Source organism: Emydura macquarii, unplaced genomic scaffold (genome assembly GCF_026122565.2).
Source record: "Emydura macquarii macquarii isolate MOO-44397 ecotype Brisbane River unplaced genomic scaffold, CSIRO-AGI_Emac_v2 contig_67, whole genome shotgun sequence".
NCBI lineage: Eukaryota > Metazoa > Chordata > Testudines > Chelidae > Emydura > Emydura macquarii.
Genome location: NW_027130204.1, coordinates 7595486 through 7615673, shown reverse-complemented (window position 1 = coordinate 7615673; position 20188 = coordinate 7595486). Strand labels below are relative to the sequence as shown.

At 42.4% G+C, this 20188-nt stretch overlaps 1 protein-coding gene across 4 annotated transcripts in view; it reads right to left on the bottom strand.

The window, feature by feature from the left end:
- Window positions 1-20188, bottom strand: part of ADK (adenosine kinase) — a 488773-nt gene that overhangs the window by 437090 nt on the left and 31495 nt on the right. For all 4 annotated transcript variants that reach the window (XM_067539239.1, XM_067539260.1, XM_067539250.1 and 1 more), the window contains exon 3: window positions 4321-4374. In XM_067539239.1, coding sequence (XP_067395340.1) covers window positions 4321-4374 — 54 coding nt within the window. The remainder of the gene's footprint in view (window positions 1-4320; window positions 4375-20188) is intronic.

Sequence of the window (20188 nt, the reverse complement as noted above, 5' to 3'; positions counted from 1 at the left end):
ACTGGAAAGGATGAGCAGCAGATTAAATAAAAATATTATTTTATGTATCATATTTAAAGGAAAAAACAGTACTTGCACTCTTCAGTCAAAATAAAGCTTTCCATTAGCTGTACACTGCATCCAATAAAAAAAGTATTTATTTTACAGAGCAAAAAAGTTGTACACCAATACTGAAATCATAATGTAGTAATCGATTTTGACCAGAAAAAAAAATCACAAACAGGATGAAAGTTTGAATAAATGTAAATTGGTGAGCAATGCAGAAAGGGAGTGGGTAGTACTATCCCAAGTGACCAGGAAGCAGGCTTACTGTCAGCATTCCTGAAATATATACAGCGTTCTTTTGAACCCAAATGTGCACATAAATTTATTCCTAAATCAATTTAACAGTAAGGATTATTATAATATTTGAAATCCAGAACACACTTGTTTTAGACTTAGAGGAAAGACTGTATGGAATTAAGCATTTTCTTTTATGGCTTCAAATTCACTATTACATATGTATCAACTCTAAGCAATAGACATGCAATGAAAAAAAGTGGGTAGAGACAACAAACTCTGGTTATTAGAAACTGTTTACCCAATAACTTCTCAGGCCCTGGCATCTTGTCTCTTTCCTCCCACAAGATCTCACATTCTTTCTAACAAGGATTTAAGTAACTGAGTATGCCAAAGCTGCAGATGATAATTTTTAATGATTTTGTTTATACTGGGAAAGTGACCAAATCACTATAAAAGCTATGGTTTTGTATATAAAAGATAAACTTCGTAGTTCATTTGGAATTATAGGTAGCAGGATATTTCTTGTAAGGTGATCATCACTCCTTCTATTTCTTCTGCTTTGTCCTGTGTCAACTGGACAAACTCGGGAGAGAACTCAGGATTTTAGGTTCAGAGCAGCAAGGAACTGGGGCTTTACTTATGAGTATTCGCAGAAGTCTGCCAGATTTTCTATTTAGACCTCAATTGTACTTAGTCCTCTGCCTTTATCAAGTTGCATATGCTGGTGCTTTCTCACACTCATGACCCAATATTACTCACTGACTCCTTTTCTCATGAGCAAAGAAGCAGAGTATCATGGCATACTTAAGCAGAGGACACAGATACTTCAGCAGAAAAAGCTCACCTATCCAAAAGTTTTGAGCAGTATGCAATGATATACCCTTAGCCATTTGCACTTCTCAGACTGACCCCAATTCCTTGTATATAGACCACCAAGCTAACGTCATGAGTTTTGAAAAGACATTTCTTCATTACTGTGAACTGAAGTTTTATACTAGTTATACTCATTACTAGTTTTAAACTTTAGGGTAGCCAATGGAGAATAAATTCCAGAATGGCCCTGCTTTGCAAAGTACATTCAGCTTTAGAGTTTCATTCTCTCCTTTTACTTCCTAATCTTAATGTCCCTCCAGAAACTCACCCTCTATTGACCTAAGTGTGATAATGAAAGCAATTACAGCCAAACCTCCAAAAACAGACAGCAGTTCTTTAACATTGCTTTGTAGCTACTTTTAAAAGGCAGCAAACACTTACTAGCAGATCCTAATCCTTTTTCAGTTGCCCTATATTTCTTACAGATCCCCCTTAGGCTAAAATATTCCATCCCTGGTCTCAGCACAATGTTGATTCTTCTTTTTCTTCTAAATTAGAGCTGAATTCGTTCAGACATTTTTAAGTAACTCAAGCATGAAGAATTTGCACTCAAAAAGCTCTAAAGGCTTAAGCCAGAATTTTCTGACTTTGGGCGTTTTATAAACCCGCACGAAGGAAGGGAAAACAATTAGTTTGAAGAAAGTTATTAGCATGTCAACATAGAATTTTATGCACATGCAACTTAGAATTCCGGGTGCACACAGATTTATTGTAAGCTTTAGGTTGTCTTAAGAGATGTTATACCTGTAGATATTTTTAAATTATATATGAAGTTACTATTATTGCAATATAAAGGTTGAGAAGTCAGGCATACAAAGATAAGAAAATTCAGAAACTTAGTCATTCCACATAGTTTGTGTTGATGTTTTAACAACATTTTATGTATTTTGGAAGCAGACGGGTATCATCTACACATGGGAAGATTCAGTACCTGCTGTAAGTTAAAAGTAAACCTCTCACATTACTGTTTATATTTGGCAGGGCGGAGGGAAGGCAATGTTATTCTGGCTGAAAAAGGATTCTCCATATATTAAGTGATTCATGTGAATGAAGGTGTGACCTTAAGAGTGAGCCCCTTTATGCCAACTGGCAAAGGGCACATCTAACACACTGTTGTCAGAATATTTACACAAAATGTATAGGTATCATGTAATAACACACAGGTCAAATATCATTGTGTGATGTATGTACAGGATGTATATAAAGAGTTACGTACGTGTGCTGGAAATATGTTCTTAAAATATATTTTGGAAGCAGTTAATAAATAAATCTGCCCTACACAAAGGAATGTGGCTATGACTGTCTGCATAGCTTGATTACAGGCAAAGGGCAACTGAAGTACATTTACATCTAAGGTAAATATGGTGATTGAGCCAAACAAAAAAGCAAAATTGACCAGAGGACAAGGAAGACAGCATGGCATCTGCACACCAGCAGGGGAAAAGAACTCTATCTGAGGTATCTATTTCAAAGGAATACTTTTCAAAGGTTTACTGGACTATAAAAAGCAGAGAGAACCCCTTAGTTATCCATCACTTAAGGGACAAAGGGGCCAGAGCTCTCGAGATCTGTGAAAGGTGGATCCTTCAGCTATGTGAACTGAGGACACTGAGAACTGACTGTAGGTAACAAACTGCCTGATACCCAGTTTATAATCTGTTAAATTTAAGACGCTAAAAGTGTGCTTTATTTTGTTTTATTTGCTACCATTTCTGTGTCTATTTTCTCTGCTTAATATCACTTAAATGTGCTGTTATATTAGAATAAAGTATGCGTCCTCAATTGAGCCAAGAGGCTACTTCTTTGGAGACAGTGGATTTAGTTAATTTATTTGAGTGTCCAGTGAGAAGGACGGGGTGCTGCAGAAGGAGGGAACTCAGGAGCTGGGTTTCACTGAATGTTACCTGCAAGGCAAGGTTTAGACTGGCAGAGTCTCGAGGAGTTTGCTGGTGAGGTGGACAGACTGGTGTGGTAGGGTGCTGTCACACAATTTAAGCTCCAGCAAAGCTCTCCCTTGCTGAGGTGAAGTAGTACTGTAACACAGTGGCTTATGGTTCTGGACTCCCTGAGAAGAGCATCAAAGAAGAGTTATGCTGATTTGCAGAGGAAGTATTCTTAATAAGCTTTTCAAGAAGTTGACTGATGGCTCTACAGGTGCCTCTAGGGTTCTCAAGCACTGCTTTGAGATTTATTTGGAACAATTATCTGGATTTCAAGCGTTTTTTTAAAAATAAAAACAAAAATATTCAAGATAGATATTGTAATCAAATTAACAATTTCCAGTTGGGCTTCAAGACAATGAATTAATAATTTTGTAGATAAAGAAAAGCTTCCACAGGTTAGTTCATAAGTTCTCAGTGTATATGTAAAAAGAGTAATGAAGTCAGCTCAGCTAAAATAGGCAACATTTCAAGAACACAAAAGTTAGGAAGTTGACAACAAATAACAGCATTCAAAAGCACTGTGAAGCATTATCAGTCTAAATAAAATGGACATTAACTGAAATATTCTTTTTTTCCCCCGTTTTCAGTAAATATGAGTAATGTTTTTATCTCAAAACACTTCATATGGACATTCAATAATTAGATCATCATTATTATACCTTAGCTCAAGTTACCACAATCAGCTGGGAGCAGAGGGCGAAGCATGTTTCTACTCTGCTTTCAGCTACATTATGGTATTCTTTAACCATGTAGCTACTGATAACAGTAAAGTAAAACGCAGCAGATACTACTGAACTTAGAGGGCTTGTCTACATGAAGCAGCAATGTACACTACAGGAGATGTGATTTCTAAAGCACATTGACGTGTTGAGCTTTCACTGGTCTGTGCAAGCTCTGGCGGTGCTCACTATAGATTCCCTAGTGCACTTTAATGTAGTACTGTATGTTAAAATGCTCGAGGACACATTTGTGTAGACCCTAGTGATGTGCATTGATGAATCCAAGTGTGACACACATCAGTGTGCCTTAGAAATAACACCCAGGGTGCTTTACCCCACCATGTAGACAAGTCCTAAGAAAAAATATTGTCTTGATAACAGCAAAAATTTGCATAGAGTAACTGTTTAAAACCTTTTTTTAAAAGGGGGAGGGAAGCAAATCCACATGCACATGTGTGTCTGTCATCCTAAATACAAGGATATATATAGATATATAAACTTACAGTTCTTTGTGTTTGTCCTCTGCCAAGATTTGGTCATTTGGCTTCAGCCCATACCTTAATATAGGGAGGGGGTGGGGGAGGAGGAGAAAAAAACAAACAAACAAATTTACTTGAGTTGTTAAACAGAAAATTTGTTTTCAGTTTAAACCTGAAAAGTAGATAATCTTACAATCGTCTACTGAAAGGCATTTCATGTATTTTTAAATCAGAGAGCAATACCTGTTAAAATGTGTAGCATTTTAGAGTTAACACAGCTAACATCAAAGTCTTTATCTTGCATGAAATCTTCACTGCCAACAAGTAATTCCTGTTTGTATTGTGAAGTATTGTATTCTACTGTATTGTATTGTGAAGTATACAGAAATTTTGAGAACCCATAGCTATTAAAAGCTTCAGAAGAGAAGTGGAGGGAGATGTGAAGAAAGTACCAGCATGTAAATTCAGGTTAATTTAAGTTTTTCATTTCTTCATGCTTTTCTGGAAGAAGGAAAGCTCCAACTGATCCATAGGGCATGTCTACACAGAGCAACAATGCACACTACAGGAGTGAGATTTCAAAAGTGCACTAGCTGGTCTATGTAGACCATGCTGGTGTGCATTAGAAGTCCCCTAGTGGGTTACATTATGCATGTACTCTGATTAGTGCAATGTGTAGCATATGCAATATGTAGTACTTTTGGCTATGTTGCATGCTACAACCACATTTTGGACTGCTGACCCTAATCAATTATAGTGGTACATTATGGCACAGTCACTCATTTCAAATAGTAATTATATGCTAATCTGTGATAGTACAACAGAATTACTTTGACAGCCTGCATCACTGATCATGGTCAGCAGTCCTCAATATGGTTGCAGCAACAAAATATAGATGTGCAAAGTTCTAGTAAGAGCTTATAGGTGAACAGGAAAACAAATTATGCAATTCACCTTCCAGCATGTGTGTTTACACTTTTTTGCCCTATTTTCACAGGCATTCCACCCACTATAAAAATGAACATATGAAAATAGGCCAACAATCAAGTGTTCCATTTCTTACAGAAGCCAATTGCTCCCAATTTGCAATACTTAACAGGGTGAGAAAAAGTGTCTTAACTGTAACAGTTATTAGTTTATGCTCTGAAGTTTGAATCATAATCTAGCTAGTTAAACTGCAAGTGTTATTCAGATAAGCAGGTCATCTATTTTTAGAAACTAAGCCATTTGTTTTAAGATCCTTTAACTTTAAATTTTGTAAGACTTGTTCAAATTTGAACTGTTCTTCCTTTTGATTTTAAGTGTTTTCTTATTGTTAATCAAGAGACAGAAAAAAAAATCACTGAATTAGCCTTCATTTTACTTCAAGAAAGTGAATTTATCATCCCTCTCTTAATACAATATATATTCCATCATTTTCCACAGTGTGGGTTTTGGCTTTATGGGCAATTTAAAACTTCGCCATCACCACCATCACACTTCAACCTAAACTTTCTTCTCAGGCTTGGTTCTTCAGACCATTTTCCTGTGCAGAACCTCCTCTGCCCTAGTCCCTAGGTCCCACTGCCAGTCCAAACACAGCCTATCTAGGTTAAAGTTAACAAGGCCTATTTATCAACTTTAGTCAGCAGAGGAGAATACAACTGCAGGGATCTAGCACCTGAGCCTTAGGTGACCAAACAGAAGTTTTGCATTCCTATGATGTTGCATTTTGAAGTTTTCAGTGAATCTTTTAAAAAGCAGTATTTATTCAACATTACTTGAGTCACAAGTGATGCTCTGTGATAAATCATCAAGTACAAATCACATTTAAAGTATAAATACATTTAAAATATAAAATGTATAAAAGTTACATTTAAAATACGTTTAAATGTATGTCATACAGTATTTTCTCCTTTCCAAGCTACGCTTTTCTGATACTGAAGTCCTTTGAACATCTCATCTTTTCATTATCCTTTCTTGAACACTGTATTTCACAGAGAGGTTGTAACAAAACACTTAACTCATGTTGAAAACTAAAGCGTATTGCTTCTCTCTACCAGAAAACCCTGACAAACTGGCCTCATTAAGACACTGCTATAGTGTATGGCTTCGAGTTGGAAAAGTCTCTGTTCCTTGTGACCAATAATCTCACTACAATCTTTTTCTCTCTTGCCAATTTTTGTGTTTCCAGAGACAAGGTTCTTATGCACACACACAGACATTAATAAAAATACTGAAATTACTTTTCGCCATAATACACTAAATTATTATATACAGCAACATTAACTGGTTATTAATTTCATGTTCGTTTCCTATAAACCTGAACACAGAGGCAAGGTAGCTTAGCAGTGGAGTCAAACAATTCTCAAAACTCAAACTCTGATTTTATTCCCAATAGAAATTATGGGAAAGCAAACCTAATGGGCTGTCAGAATAGCATTATGGAAGTTTGATAGCATACACAGTTAAATCTTCTTTGCCAACCAAATCCTATGCTACTGTAGGAGATTTATATAATAATGGCCCATAGTAACTACAGATATAATTATCTAGCAATCAATAGTTGATTATATTTCCCACCATGAAGAGATATAGAATCCCTTGCAAGTTTCTATCTAGGTGTTTATATGGCCCTCCATCACCATAGTAATTTACTCTAATAACCTGTGAGATAAGGAACTGTATTTTAGTTTACACATGACCAATCATCTAGTATACTAGTTTCTTTACATACTAGAAGCTGCAAGCTATCTCAGCAATGATTACACCAGTTTACTTACAAGATACTCCTAAAATGCAAAGGTTATGACTAAGGCCCTACTTAACTTACGATATTGCAGAAATTGTGGATTCCACAGTATTAGGCTTCTTCCACAATTTTGACAGTGGAAGACCTGGGTGCCCCAGGTCTGGGAGCAAGACCCCACTGTCAGTTCCAAGCCCCCGCTGTGAGCCCCTGGTGGCAGACAGCAGAAAGTCACTGAAAAGTAATCATAGACTTTATTACTTCAATAGGGTCCATTATTACTTTTCCGCAATTTTCTATAGCTTGTCTGCAACTCAGCTGCAATTTTTTGACAATCATCCCACAATTCAAGTAGGGCCTTAATTATAACTCTTCTCTTTGTTATTTCCCAGTACCGAGAGCAAGAGAGACTATGAAAACTAGTGGACCTTGACTGAAGTTAGTATTTTGGTAATAATGCTCTTAATGAAAACAAATGGCACAGAATACTTTAGACAGTGTCTCATTTTACAAAGCTCATCACTTAGTACATTTTAAAAACATTAAGTATGTATTAGAGAATTAACTCCAGGTTAGTGTCAAGCCCAGACCTGTTCCACAAACCCAAGTTTCCTGAAAAGCTGGTAAGAAAAAACATAATAGCTTGAAGGTCCAAGATACATAAGTGTCATTTGGAGATATGGGCCAACAGATAAAAACTGAGTTGAGTGGAGTAACTAGTAAAACGGATTTCTCTTTTATGACTTTCTGTGAATTGCATTAACTAGTCGAAACAAAATCAGCTTCAACTTCATGATGTTATAGTAGTCAATTATATACCCTTTCTTTTTGATTACATAGTATGTTTTAAATTCTTTATTTATTAACTTACAAATACAGACATTGTCCCATCCGGAGAGAACAACAGTGATAATAGTCATTACATACATGCAGAGACACTTTTAATCACTTTACTTAAATCAGGGATGCTAGGGTTACACTCGGTGGAGGGTAGGGTGGAGGAAGAAGGGGGGAATCCTTACAGATAGGTGGCAGACAGGAATTTCTAAAAGCAAATGTGCTGTTCTCATTGGAATTAGAATCACTAAGAGGACATCTGGCTACCTTAGTCATCGGATGTTTGCACTAGCCATTTACATGAGTTTTAATGTACAGCTTGTTAGCTGAAAACAGTCTCAAGCCTTACACATCATACCATTGACTCACTTGCTCATCAGTATAACTGACCTCACTGTACTAACTACTGCTTTAGGTTTCTCAGAGCGCATCAAAAAGCGACTTTCATGGCACCTCCTTGAGGTGGTTTTTTTCTACTAAGATGGAAGAAACTCTTTCTGATAAATCTTATCCTTCTCCCCACATGATTTTTAAATCAATTTGAATAATGTAGTTGATATGCTTATTATGGATACAATTTTGTCACAGTAAAATTAAGCAAAATTAATGGAACAGTCCTGGAGGAAAAAGGACACAAAGTCAGAGTATGGTCACGATGGGACTGAAGCCAAAGCCAGAACCCCACCCCCTGGAGCTGACAGCTGGAGTCCAAGAAGTCACAGAGGTCTGTTAAAGTCATAGAATCTGTGGCTTCTGTGACCATATACTTACTATTTATTCTTGCCAGACAGTGCAATAGTTACTGTTTTTAAACAAAGCCCACTGTGCCAGTATGTATAATGTGGAGCTGACTTGGTCAGCTATAGCAGGGGAACCTGTATGTAACATGGTGTTCACATCCATATGAACATCAAACAAGGGGGAAAATGACTGCATGGGTGCAATATATGCATTACTTCATTCACTCATAGCTTTATTGCCCCATAGTGTCTATTCCACATTATGAACCAAGTTTTTTAAAACTTCTTTTTTTGCACTAATGGCACTTACTTTGCTTCAGAGCCTTATTTCTTCATGATCCTTTTTTCTGAAACGTATAACTTAAATTCAAGTTTTATACAACTTTTTCTACTTCTGTGCAAGTTGGATGATGGACATTTAGACTTAATCACATGCCCCCAAGAAGCATGCATGCATGCATATATATATATATATATAATTTTAACTTTGATTTCTGCAGTGGCTTCATATGCTGTTTAGGGTTCCGTGGGCTGAGTGGAAGGGTTCCGCGAAGAAGACGTACCGCACCACCGAAAGTTAAAAAAATCTGGTGCCGCCAATTGGCGGCTCGCGCGCCGCCGATCGGCTGATGGGGCCACAGAAAACGGCCTTGAAAGTGTGCCGCCGAATCCAGCAAATACCGCGCCGCCAAAAAGAGGAAGATTTCCTTGTCTTTTCGGCGGACGGTATGTCATGTGTGGGCAAGGGTTCCGAGGGCATGGTGTGGTTGGGCAAGGGTTCCGAGGGCATGGCATGGGTGCGCAAGGGTTCCGTGGGTGGAAAGAAATTGAGAATCACTGGTTTAGAATGTTCTTTTGTTTAAAAAAAAAAAAAAAAGGGGGGGGGGGGAAGGAGTGGAAGAACCTGAAACTGTTGCTATGGAGAGTGGAGGAGGAGATCTTGAACTCCAAGGATTCTGGGAAGTTGAAATGGATAAGCTCAAGCCCAGGACAATTTTGTGGGGAAAAAGAAAAAACAGTAGGGGAAAGTAGGTGGCAGCTTTTCCCTCCATAGCACTGCTTAGAGCAGGCCAAACAGGCAGCAGTGAAATTGGCTGATGGGGTCTGGAAGAAAGCTGCCCCACATGGAAAAAGAGGTCAATTACAAGTGAGGCAGCACCTGGCACCAGAGAAGAGGGGAGACAGTAAGTGGGGAGCAAGCAGCCTCAGTGACCAAGTTGCATCATCATAGGGGCACCAGGAACACAGCTAAAAGGGAGAAAGTCCAGTTCAGAGGGGACAGGAAAGACAGATAGTAGAAACAAAAGGGATAGCCACAAAAGGGGCATACTAGAAAGAGGAAAGAGTGGTATATGGGGGAAAAGGAAATGTTAAAAGGAATAGTACAATTAAACCAGAAGAAAAATAACTAAAGAGTCTCTAACCTAAGAAAAACGTTGTTCGAAAACTGTGAGAAAAGTAAAGCAAGAATGAAATGGAAGGAAAATGGAAAGGAAGTAAGGTATAATAAAAGATGTCTGTTCTCTCTAACTATAATTTAAGAAATAAGGAGGAAGTGAGCTGTAGCGAAAACAAGAGTAAGGACTATAAGACAGGCATCATCTCAAGGTGCATAAGATGAATTGACAGGAATAGAGAAATTGTCAAAAGAGCAGAGACTGTAAACCAAAAAAGAGTGGAGGGATAATTGTTCAATCAAGAAACTGACATATCACATCAAGGAATATATGTCTTTATTTAAATTGGAACTCAAAAGTTAACAAAAGTATTGCTCAAGCTATAATTAAACATCCTAAGAACTTTTCCTTCAAACTCTGAGCCTTCCAGAGGCTGAAAACTGAGCAACTGAAAAGGGAACATATAATGGTGAGGGTTATGTTCTAGTATATTCTATTTTCTAATTCCAAATTCTGTATTTCATAAATGTAAACTGTTACCAATAAAGTGAGTTTAATTAAAGTAATAGTAGTTAATATGTAGTAGATAACAGTAATAGTTTACAGTCGTTTACAGTGTAAGCTTAAGTAGTAATTCCTGCTACAACTAACTCACTGATTTGCTTGTGATTATTTCCCATTTAATTCATTTCTACTTTACCCCAACCAACTGAGATAAAACATATTTTGGCCTCTAGATTGCCTCTGCCTCTCCTTATTACTCTGATCCAGAACACCACACTATTAGGCTTGTTACACATGTTTTCAAAAATTAATCTAAAAAGACTAGGACAGCAAGCATGTGATTGCTTGTCCATTTTTTCCCCACAGTGCGTCAACTGCTCTTTAACAGAGCCAGTTAAAAACCCCCAGAGGATCTTGGATGCTAAAAAGCCCCATCTGAGGCATACTGAAAACCTGCTGCAAAGGTGCATTCTCCTTTGCATTTGCTGAGGAGTATTACCAGTATATGGGGTTAAACCCAATAGAGATATTCAAAAATAATGACAGTTAGGAGGTCCAGAAAAAATAAAGAGTTTAGACTTATCAGACACAAAGGTTAACTAAAATATTATTTTAATCACACTACTTAACATCACAGAGCTTGGTAATTCCGTTTATCCATTGCTTTAGATCAGTTTTACCCAAATAGGTACCAGACAGAGTAACTGAATTGCTTTAACAGCAGTGAAAGTGTTGTCTTGTTTCAAGTAAAATTTCTGCACTCTCTGTTACCACTAGTCACTTGCAAATTCTGAAAGTCTGTTACAATTTATATTGCAGATTGTTCAAGAGAGGGTGAGAATGAGATAAACAGAACACTAGCATAAAGCTAAACATCTAGGACCATGCATTTTATTTTTAGCACTATAAAAGAAATAAGAAGCCTGTCCTAGGCTCTAAATGCCAGATATTTCTTTAAACAACAACACCAACTTAAACGTCATAAATATAAATCCAGTAGACAAACCTCCATCATAAATCAGACATTAAAAAAATTATATTGGTTTAACTGGTAATCATACACACATCATTCACACCAGACACCAGAGCTCAGACATCACTTCTGTTCATAAAAGCCCCGTAAAAAGAGGAGCTCTGCAACATACCCTGAACGTCACACAATCTCTGGCCTCACTCACTTTCCGCCTTCATGCTCTCAATTTTCTGTCAACCATTTGCACCTGTGCTTTCCCCTCACACTCTCCCTCTCTGCTACCTTATTTCTCTACAACCTTAACCTCCTTCAGCACCTCTTTTAAACTGCTTCCTGAATACTACATTTCTATCTCTCCCTTCCCCTCACTGCTTCCCAGAATCCTTTCAGTGTCCTTCTTGCCCCCCACACCTCTGCATGTCCCCTTATTCTGCCTCTCTGCAGCCCCTTCCCACCTTCCTCCAACCTCTGATGGTTTGAAAAATTGACAGGAAATTATAGAGCACAGAAGGAATAGCCATTTGACTCGATGACACCCTGGCTTCAGTACCATTGGAAACAATAGGAGACCTATTGTCTTTGCAGTAAAGACAGTAAAGGTAGGTGAAATGACAGCCATCTTAAATGAAAGTAACCTATGGCTTTACTCCCACTGAGAATAAATGAGAAAAGGCAACCATTTTGACTCTCTGGAAATTCAAAAGTATGTCAGTATTGTAAAGCACGAAGGATTCTTTCTCCAAGAATCAGGCAGCATAGACAATACTGAAGAGGTTTATTCACAATACCGGGAAGTCTGATAAATCAGCTTCAACTTCATGGTGTTACAGTGGTCAAATATATACACTTTCTTATCGATTACATAGTATGTTTTAAATTCTTTATCTATTCACTTACAAATACAGACATTGTCTCATGCGGAGAGAACAACAGTGATAATGGTCATTACATACATGCAGAGACCCTTTAATCACCCTACTTAAATCAAGGATGCTAGGGTTACACTTGGGGTGGGGGTAGAGGAAGAAAGGGGAGGGGGGTCCTTACAGATACATGGCAGATGAGATAGAAATTCTAAAAGCAAATGTGCTGTTCTCATTCGAATTAGAATCGCTAAGAGGACATCTGGCTTCCTGAGCCATCAGATGCTTCCACTAGCCATTATCCTTCAGGCTCAGGTTGCTTGTTAGTCATTTAAATGAGTTTCAATTTACAACTTGTTAGCTGAAAACAACCTCAAGCCTTACAGTTTACAGGTGGTTATTTTTTAAGAAAAAATCCCATTTACTAGATAATTTTAGGACTCCAATAAAGTCAGAAGAGTTTGTAACTCTGAGGTCAACAGATTCAGGCTAGGAGAGTTAAAAGAAAAAAACAAGAGTAAACCCCCTAAAATGCATGGTTTTTAAAAATCAGAAGAGACGCGGTTTTTTATCTGTATCCTTTTTGGAAACAAACAAACAAAAAAACCCACATTTTCACAGACAAGTGAAGATCACTTTGTTGGTTGTCAGAGAGAGAGACCACTCTCTGCCTCATAACTTCTGGGATGAAGAAGATGCTATACCTTCCTTTATCATCTTGTTCCACCATCCAAGACCTTGGCCCCACAGCCTCTTGCCCAAATCTCCCCATCTCTCATCCCTCAAATTCTCCCCCACTTCTTCTCAAAGGTTGTCTACACCATGAAAACTACCTATTGTTCACTAATGCAGCTGAACCAGTGCTGAATATGATTAAAACTTGATAGTATAGGCATGATTAAAACCTGCTAATATAATCAGGGTTTCATTATCCTGTACTCCAAAAAGTCTCGCCTGTCCTACTACATACCTATGTGCAATCATCTAGTCTCTTTGCCCCATCATATTCCCACCCATAAGTCACCATACCCTCCCACATCCTTCCTTTCTTCTCCCCCTTCCAGCTGCTTATTTCATCTCATTTCCTGCACCTCTACATTCTCCTGTCTCCTGACTGGCCCACACTAACAGATCACCACCTCCCTCAAGAGCAGCATGGCTTCAAATCTACTGAAAATGGGAGACAGTCTGCCCCTCAAAGATGGTGACACTTCATAGAACTTTTATAGATAAAAATGGCAGCTATCTCAACTAAGGACAGCTTGTGTGACACAGGAGAACAACTGTGGCTTTAGTCCCATACTGTTAATGAGAAAGACATTTTGAAGACCTTTACCAGCTGGAAGCCTGAAATCAAACCATTATGAGAATCCTTTAACAACTGAACCAAAGTATCAAGATTCTGGTTCCAAAGCTGAGGGGTCCTCATACAATATTGTCTCAACGGCACCTCTCTTAAATCTGGAGCTAACCACAACTGTGTAAGGATTATACAAATAATACAGCCAGGCTCTCCTTAGAATTCACCTCGAAAGCCACAATGAGCTAGTGCAGCTCATCAAGTAATTGTGCATTGTGTTCACAATGATACACCCAGGTCAACAAATTTATTTAATTCAATTTTAAAAAATCATTTCCACATGATGACATATTTAATAAAGGGAAGCTATTATATTCTTCAATAAATATTCACTAAACTTCTTAGCCAAAGATGATGTTAAGTCCAGGAGCTAGTATTTTTTTCCATTAAACTCAAAGATTCAGGACAATTTATACATTAGAGAGATAAAAGGCCCAACAAGGAAGCTTTACTTTCCACAGATGCAAAACTTGCAACAGTAAACCTGCTATAGCTGCTGGCAACCTACAGCAGAGGAGTCAGTGTCCAGCAAAGACAAGGCAGCCAAGCATTCATCTATGGAAAAGTTATGGCTGCTTCTAGATAGATTTCACAGGGATCAGTATCAGGCCCGATGCTATTTAACGTTTTTATGAGGTAAATCTCTACTGATGAAATTGATAGGAGACTCAAAGACTGGTAGAATGGTAAATAATAAGGCTGATGGCGACCCAGAGAACTGGGTCGCTTGGTAACCTGGGCCCAATCAAATAAAATGCCTTTTAATACAGCTAAACGCAAAGTTACATCTGATACAAAAAATGCAAGTCATAGCTCTAGAAAGCGAAAAGGAGTGTACCCCAGAAAGCAGTGACTCTGAAAAGGATTTAAAGGTCACAATGGATAAGAAACAACATGTGCTCCCAGTGTGAGATTGTGATAGAACAGTCCAATGTGATCCTTGGATATGTAAACAAGGGAGAAGCAAGTAGGTAGTCAGATTAGATGATCTTATGTTCCCTTCTAGCCTTAAAAATCTATGAAACAGAACCAGGTAGCTGAATAATATGTCCAACAGAGAACAAAGCTATGTTGTAGGGAAACATGCTGGGGGAGAAGGAGCAATGAGTGACAGAAAGGAAATATGAAATTAAGAGCAAAAGGAGAGAACGTGCTAGCTTGATCTTCTTTGAAAAAAGCTGTCATGTTGAAGAGGTTTGAAAATTTATGCTTTTCCACGTTACCAATTGCTGTAGCTACCACAGGCAAGTTATGCAATTGTGAATGTGAAGGATAGGGGATCCATGAAGTTGATAATGTCTTTATTAAGATGTGGTCCACACTAGGAAAAAATGGAGCACTCCTACTATCCCTGACAGCGAGTTGGGTTGCATACACTAAGTGGAACCATATCTTCAAGTAGTGTTTGCGCTTGTCAGTAAAAGGTACCTTCTTAAATAAAGACATTTAGACTCAATCCAGAGTCTGTCAGAAATCCAGAGCAAGGTAGTTTTACTTAAGTAAATTCGTACACTTTAAACGTTGCTTCTAGGGATATAAACATTTTTAGTATTTGAGAAATTGTAGCTACACCTCTTAGTACTTGAGCTGGAGGAATTTCTCATATTTTGATTTTATCAGCACCAAATTTTTCATAACTCTTATGTGCCAGTATGGGTGGAGGCTTATTTAAGTGTTCTTAAAAATAACTTAAAATTCCCCTCAGAGAAAAAGGCCAGCAAATATTTTCAGCTCATGTCCTTTGCATTTTTTTTTCCCAGTGGGATATTAGTTTCAACATAAAAATCACTAATTCTGACTTTCAATGTAGTAGTAGTCTAAGGAATATAAAGCTAGGCCATCTGTTATCTTAAAAACAGGGTTGCTTACCAGTAACTGTTGTTCTTCGAGATGTGTTGCTCATATCCATTCCAATATAGGTGAGTGCACGCCACTGTGCACTGGTTCCCGGAACTTTTTTCCCCTTAGCAGACCCCATAGGGTCGGCTTAGGTGCCCCCTGGAGTACCACGCTCATGCCGCAGTATATGAGGCACCGCCGACCCTACGGGCCCTCAGTCCCTTCTTTCTGCCGACTCTGACAGCGGGGACGGGGGGTGGGTGTGGAATGGATATGAGCAACACATCTCAAAGAACAACTATTTCTGATAAGTAACCCTGTTTTCTACTTCGAGTGATTGCTCATATCCATTCCAATATAGGTGATTAAATAGCCATACTTTGGAGGTGGGTAGGAGTTACCAGTGAGCTGCTCTCATTAGCATGGCTCTGCTGAATCCCGCGTCCTCTCTCACCTGCTGCACAATGGCATAGTGGGATGTGAAGGTGTGCACCAACAACCAGGTAGCGGCTTTGCAGGTGTCCTGCAGGGGCACTCTCTCTAGGAACGCTGCGGACGAGGCCTGGGTTCTGGTTGAGTGCGCTGAAACAGCCCCTGGAAGCGGTACATTCACCTGTTCATAGCAGCACTTGCTGCAGGTGGTGATCCACGCGGAGATGCGCTGGGTGGAGACAGGTGAGCCTTTCATCCGGTCTGCCACTGCAACGAACAGCTGCGTCGACTTCCGGAACAGCCGTGTGCTATCGATGTAGTAGGCCAGGGCTCGTCTCAGTCTAGCGAGTGCCATCTCCGCTCCTCCTCCGACCCGTGCGGTTTTGGAAAAAACACGGGGAGGAAGATACCTTGGTTATAGTGGAACTGGGACAGCACCTTAGGCAGGAAGGCTGGATGGGGTCTCAACCGCACCTTGTCCTTATAAAACATGGTGTAGGGGGGCTCCGAGGTCAAAGCTCTTATCTCGGAAACCCTCCTAGCCGAGGTAATGGCCACCAGAAAGGCTACCTTCCATGAAAGCATGAGCAGGGGGCATGAAGCCATGCATTCAAAGGGGGCCCTGTGAGTCTTGAGAGGACCAGGTTGAGATCCCAGGGAGGCACCGGGTCACACACCTGTGGGTGAAGCCTCTCCACCCCCTTGAGGAACCTGACTGACATGGGGTGGGAAAACAGGGACCTCCCCTCTAGCGGCTGGTGGAAAGCTGAGATAGCCGCCAGGTGGACTTTTAGGGAGGCTAGTGCCAAACCCTGGAGTTTCAGGTGGAGCAGATACTCCAGGAATGCCTGAATAGGTGAGCAGCTCGGCGGGATGCCCCGGGACTCCGCCCAGCAGGTAAACCGTCTCCACTTGGCCCGGTACACGACCTGTATGGAAGGTTTTCTGCTGCCCAACAGAATTTGTTGGACCTGCTCCAGGCCGTCAGGTGGAGGGAGTCCATGACCGGGTGGAGCAGGCGACCCTGGTCCTGGGAGAGCAGGTCATGATGCCTCGGGAGTTCCACTGGCAGGGCGATCAAAAGGTCCAGCAGCCTACTGTACCAGTGCTGTCTCGACCAGGCTGGGGCAATGAGTATTATGTCCACTCAGTCCCTCTTGATTTTCAAGAGGACCTTGGGCAGGAGCGGGACAGGGGGAAATGCATACATGAGGGTCCTCTTCCACTTGATGAGGAACACACTGGAGATGGAGCCCGGCTTGCAAACTCAGAATGAGCAGAACCTTAGGAACTTCCTGTTCCAGGACGATGCGAACAAGTCCCATTGGGGAACACCCCACTTGTGAAAAATAAAAGTCATCACCTCCGGGTGTAGTGACCAGTCGTGGCAGGGTAGAAACGACGTGCTGAGGCAGTCTGCCTCATCATTCCTGAACCCCGGGAGGTGAGAGGGAGATAAGTGAAAGTCATGCCTCACTGTGAAGTCCCACAGTCAAATAGCCTCCTGGCAGAGAGCCAAAGAGTGCTCTTACCCCCTGCCTGTTCATGTAAAACATGGCTGCTATATTGTCAGTCAGAACCTGAACCATCCTGCCCCTCAGGAATCTGAGGAACACCTTGCAGGCCAACCAGACTGCCCTGAGCTCTCTTACATTGATGTGGAGGCTCTTCTCCTCCGCCGACCACAGCCCCTGGATGCTCAGGTTGGTACTGATGTGGGCTCCCCACCCCACGTCCAAAGCATCTGTGATGAGGGTGATCGATGGGGCCAGATCCCTGAAAGGAACTCCTTTCAACACCTCCCCGGGAGTCCTCCCACCAGTTCAGTGAGGCTAGGACCCCTGGGGGTACCGTAACCACCCTGTTCAAGGGGTGTCTGCTCGGAGCATACGCTGAGTCTAACCATGCCTGTAGAGGCCTGAGTTCGAGGTGAGCCAGCCTCACCACATAAGTACAGGCTGCCATGTGCCCTAACAACTGTAGACAGTGCCTGGCTGTCATCGTGGGGCACCTGTGTAGCTGAGCGATAATTGTGGCCATGGCTTCGAACTGAGGCTGCGGGAGGAAGGCTCTGGCCTGGGTAGCATCCAAGGTGGCCCCAATGAAATCTATACGTTGCACTGGGGTAAGAGTGGACTTCTGCTCATTTATGAGCAGCCCCAGTTTGGTACATGTCGCACAGGTGAGGGATATACTGTTCTGAACGTGGGACCTGGACCTGCCCCTGATTAGCCAGTCTTCCAGGTATGGGAAGATCTGCACCCCTCTGCGGCGCAAGTGGGCCGCCACTACCACCACACACTTGGTAAATACCCTGGGGGCAGAGGAGAGGTCAAAGGGCAGGGCCATGAACTGGTAATGGCAGCCAGCTACCATAAACCGGAGGAAGCGCCTGTGGCTGGGAAGGATGGAAATATGGAAATACGCAGCCTTCAAATCGAGGGCGGCATACCAATCTCCTGGATCCAGAGCTGGGATATTGGGGTCCTCCTCCTCCTCCCCATAATGGGGTCCTCCTCCTCTGATAGCTCCATGAGTTCTAAGTTCAGGTTAGAGTCCACCCTTTTCAGGAGTTCCTGGTGCGCCCTGAAGTCTGGGAGGGGCGCCCTGTGGTCTCTAGCGGCCGCCTGATCTGGGGAAGAGGAGGAGGACTGTTGAGGGGGCCCCGCAGAGGGTCCCTCCTCAGGGCTTGAGTCATCCTCCGAGGAATGGCCTTTAGCCTGTTGGCTTGGTGGGGGGGCACCGGCTGCACCACTGAAGATGGGACTGACAGTTCCTTGTCCCATCTGCACCCCCCATGGGTCCCAATAAGGCCAGTGCCAGGGCCCTTGCAGTCACCCCGGTGCCAGCATCGGTACTAGCTATGGAGCGTCTTGTAGGTGGCGGGTGCCCTTGTCTTTCTGGGACCCGGAGCCGCTGAACCGGTGCTGACAATGTCTTCTCCAGCTTTTGCTGCTTTTAGTTGGGGACTGGCCTCTAGACGATCCCGAAGAGGTGGAAGAGTGTCAGTGCCGCTGCGAGCGGTGCCGACGGGAGGATGCACACCCTGACGAGCTGGACGACAACATCCTCCACCTCGGCACCAAGGACTTCCGGTGCCGCTTGCCCTTCGGGGACTGGGAACGGTGCCGTCTGTGGCATCTTGATGCCAAACCCGACTCCAAAGACTGAGATCTATGATGGGCCGGAGCGGCTGGGTCTTTCGGTGCTGGGCTCCATGCCAGAGATCGGGACCAGTGCCGTGCTGGTGAAGGGCTCGGTGCCGGAGTGCGGGAGCGGCGCCCACTGCGCGAGGCGGCCTTGGAGCGGTGCCGCCTCGAGCGCGATGCCTCCAGTGCCAGGGACTGACCTCAGTGCCGTGGGGAGGACAAGCTCGACGACTGAGTCGGAGCTGCAAGGGGGGCCGCCGCGCTCTACCCTCCGTGGCCGTCTGGTGGGAGACTTCTCCCCTGACGGGGGGTCTCGACCATCCCTCGGGGGCACCCAGCGCGTGTTTACCCTGGGACACCAGTCCCCTCTCCCTCAGCCGAGGGGAGGACAGAGACATGGGCATGGCCATCAAGGCCTGTGCCGCGTGAAAAGCCTCTGGTGTTGATGGGCCTTGCAGGGGCGCTCCCCCAACCCCAGGAGTCAGGGGAGGTTCCCTGCGTGGAGATGCAGGCTCCGGAACAAACTCAACGGGCTGTGGCTGGTGCATCTCCTGGCTCGACCCCGGCCACGCAGGCAGTGCGGGGGAGCATGGATGCTCCATGCCCTGGCACCATTTCTTCTTGGGCACCAGGGATGGGCGGCGGCGAGTAGACTCCAGTGCCAGTGGAGCACTCCACACTGAGACGCTCGGTGCTGAGGTGAAACGCGGCAGTTCAGAGGCCGGTCGGAGCGCTGCCTCCATCAGAATAGTCTTCAGCCGGATATCCCGCTCCTTCTGAGTCCTCGGCTTGAAAGCTTTACAAATCTTACACTTGTCCCTCCGATGCTGCTCTCCCATGCACTTGAGACAGCGATCGTGAGGGTCACTCACTGGAAGAGGCTCGCCGCAAGCGGCGCAAGACATGAAACCAGGTGAGCTGGGCATGGGCCAGCCCTAAGCCCCTAAGGGCTTCTATTCTAATTCTAACTAACTTTAACTACTTAACACTACACTATTCAACAACGATAAAGTCAGTAAGGGGAATGCTACTTGTGATAGGCAAGAGACGTTCCAGCAACCATCACGGCG